This window comes from Dendroctonus ponderosae, unplaced genomic scaffold (genome assembly GCF_020466585.1).
Source record: "Dendroctonus ponderosae isolate FM_Combo_2020 unplaced genomic scaffold, Dpon_F_20191213v2 Dpon_F_20191213_7, whole genome shotgun sequence".
Classification (NCBI taxonomy): Eukaryota; Metazoa; Arthropoda; class Insecta; order Coleoptera; family Curculionidae; genus Dendroctonus; species Dendroctonus ponderosae.
In genome coordinates, this window is record NW_026018916.1 from 876,819 (window position 1) to 879,656 (window position 2,838).

General features: G+C 45.3%; 1 protein-coding gene across 1 annotated transcript in view; it reads right to left on the reverse strand.

Moving 5' to 3' along the window:
* Positions 1 to 2,838, reverse strand: part of LOC109533404 (intermembrane lipid transfer protein VPS13B) — an 18,492-nt gene that overhangs the window by 1,669 nt on the left and 13,985 nt on the right. The window contains exons 48-57 of the mRNA XM_048668361.1: positions 2,508 to 2,674; positions 2,331 to 2,455; positions 2,130 to 2,275; positions 1,768 to 2,064; positions 1,586 to 1,711; positions 1,288 to 1,525; positions 1,096 to 1,239; positions 827 to 1,037; positions 592 to 776; positions 106 to 290 (exon numbers count right to left, since the gene is read on the reverse strand). Of these exons, the coding sequence (XP_048524318.1) occupies positions 106 to 290; positions 592 to 776; positions 827 to 1,037; positions 1,096 to 1,239; positions 1,288 to 1,525; positions 1,586 to 1,711; positions 1,768 to 2,064; positions 2,130 to 2,275; positions 2,331 to 2,455; positions 2,508 to 2,674 (1,824 nt within the window). The remainder of the gene's footprint in view (positions 1 to 105; positions 291 to 591; positions 777 to 826; positions 1,038 to 1,095; positions 1,240 to 1,287; positions 1,526 to 1,585; positions 1,712 to 1,767; positions 2,065 to 2,129; positions 2,276 to 2,330; positions 2,456 to 2,507; positions 2,675 to 2,838) is intronic.

Genomic DNA, 2,838 nt, shown 5'->3' on the forward strand with positions numbered 1-2,838 from the left:
AAAACAAATGAACGCTAAAGAAAAGTGCTTCTTTTTGATCATCGCTTCTGTTCGCAAAATGGCACTTTTTGATTCATTCGAATAAAAAGTCCTTTTTTTACTCACCTGCATAAACCCTTGGGCGACGCCTTGAGGGCGCTGTCTTCGTTGCTCTTCCGTTCGCCTTTGGTGTTCCCCATCCAAAGTCAGTCTATCCAGGTTTCTGGCTACACTTGAGGCCAGTTTGGTCACCGACTGCAACGTCCCTGCCGTCACATGTCTCATTAAGGACGCTGATCCTGTGGTGATGCCTGGAAATCAACGCTAAAATATATTTTATGAACATTCAGACTATGAAGGCTTTCACGGCCGGTCAAATTACATTTAGGAATGTTTTCCGGGCTTTGAAGCCGTGGTCTATCGGAATTTCTTCCTGACGTTTCGTCCACAGCTGCGGTGGACATTATCAAAGGCGATGAGGCAGCGGAAAGCACGGGAGATCACTTCGCCCACTGCCTCATCGCCTTTGAAAATGTCCACCGCAGTTGTGGACGAAACGTCAGGTTAGTAGTAGTTAGTTAGTAGTTTATGAACATTAGTGAATGCACCGACCCCTGAGGAACGCCATCGGCCCTTGAACGAAGCCCCGATAAGGCAAACTGAGGAAATCTCTCAACCCCGTTCCCATCGCTCTGGCTAATCCGCCAGGACTTCCCAAAAGCTCCAAAGAACTGACCACCCAGCCGGCTCCAAAAATCGCTCCTGATAAGTAGTGCATGGTCAGCGCGTGTCCAAGTCTGTAAAAAACAAATCAGTTGTAACTCCTAGCTGGAACTGAAGAACGCACCTGTATGAGGTTGTAAAGAGGCGTCTTCTTTCAAACTTTCCGAACTGCAAAGGGCTTTGATCGAGAGCAATGAATATCTTCATAGAGCTGTGCACTGATAGCAGAAGGGAGACTGGGCTGACTACAAGTGTCCGGATGGTGAGTGGCTTGGCCAAGAGGGCGGATTGCCAGGCAATCAATTCTGGCACGCAAACAGATCGGGAGTTTGGACCTAGTAAAAAAACACTTTCTCAATTTCACCAACTACTCATCTAAATAAGGCTTGTTACCAATTTGCAAGAGTTTTTGCTGGCTGGGCCATATAACCAGGTGAATGATATTTAAGTCCTTCATGTACTGGTTCAGCCTTGTTAGGTAAATGTCCTCGATGAAGCATGATATTGGATTAATCGTTACTTTCATGGTTTTCACACCTGAAACTCTTTAGCTGTAGATAAAGAATGGAGGAAAATGGCAAATACCTGTATGAGTTTTTCCAGCTGCTTTATTCGCCCAAGTGTCCAACACCAGATCGGTGATAATCAAGGCACTTTCAGGGCAGCTTGCCAACAACGTCTCAATTGGGGTGCTCAGGATATTCAGCCGGTTTCGAGCCCTTCTCTCTTGTCCAATGAGGACCACGGGAAAATCAAACGACTGTCTCGCATACAGCTGGTTGTCCAGTTGAATGTCCGAAAGGGAAATTTGGACAGTTAGTTGCTAGAAAACAGACGCAGCATAAAGCCAGGAAATAAGCAGAACTTTTTCAAACAGGTTTACCTCTGTTTGCTTAGCAGTTACAACAACGTCGTCGCAAATCAAACTCGCCAATTCCCAGCGCTCGTCGCTGTCTTCTTCCGTATCGGTCAACAGCGTTATTCCAAAGCTTTTCACATAGACAGTGGCCTAAAAATTGGTGGGAATAAAGAAATTTGCAAAATTAAGCAGTTTTATTCGCTTACCTCTATGCTTTCCCATCCTTCCTTCAATGGTAGAGTCTTGACTAGCAAATCCTTCACTTTGGAAGAAACAGCCAATAACCGGGCAGAAGAATCCTCAGTTTTCCGCTTGGAAATATCCAGATTCCACTGACTGATCGGGACCATTTCGCTGTTAGAAACTGAAGATCCACTGCTGCCAGCCATTACATTTCTGTGATCATCTGCACTCAGAGGAGTAAAGTCTTTGTAAAGTGAGGTGGTTTTTTCGGTTTCCCGCAAAGAGAGCCGAACTCTGATGTCTCTAGCACTTATCTCCACCTGAAAAGAACGACAACTTCTAGAGAAGACTTTTTCAGGGAAAAATCAGTGGCTCTGGAATTTACCTGGCTAACGCTCTCTAAGGTCAAAATGGTGGTGCATGCTGTATTGATGATCGTCAACTTAACATCCCCGTAATGAGGCACGCGAATGAAGAGGTCGTTATTGTTAACTATGCTAACGCCCGCTGACCATTCAATATTCCTCCCTTCTAAACTCGCAATTGCAAATCAAGTCAGCATTCTACCCACAAACGCGCTTCTTACCCGTAGAGACGTAAGCCAATGAGACCTTCTGAGCGAAGGACACTTGCGGCAGCTCTGGAAACTTGCCGGATAGCGTTGGCGTGCTGTAGTGGACGCTGGAAAAGGGCGCAATCCTGCAGTTCCACCTGAAACTCCAAAGTTAATCAACCAGTCCAGTTTTACCCTAGTTTTAATTACCGAAAATGCTCGCACTCAGCCACAACCGAACTCTCATCGGGCAGCGTTTCTCCACAGTAAAATGCCACATTTGTCGAATTTTCAATGAATAGCTGGGGCCTGACATCATTGTGCAACGCCAAGTAAACCTGCCCTTTCACTTCTTGCGCCATTAAAACCACTGGAATCTAAATTTAAAAAAAAACGGATGTAATCGTGCCCTGCGAAGCAGCTTTTTTCGAAGTTTCTCAAGAACCATTCGAGCCACAGAATTCATTTTGGCATCGTTGGATAGAGAAATGAAAACTCGATTCAGTCGTAACAACGTGAGTGAGTAAATTCGAGTAGTTTT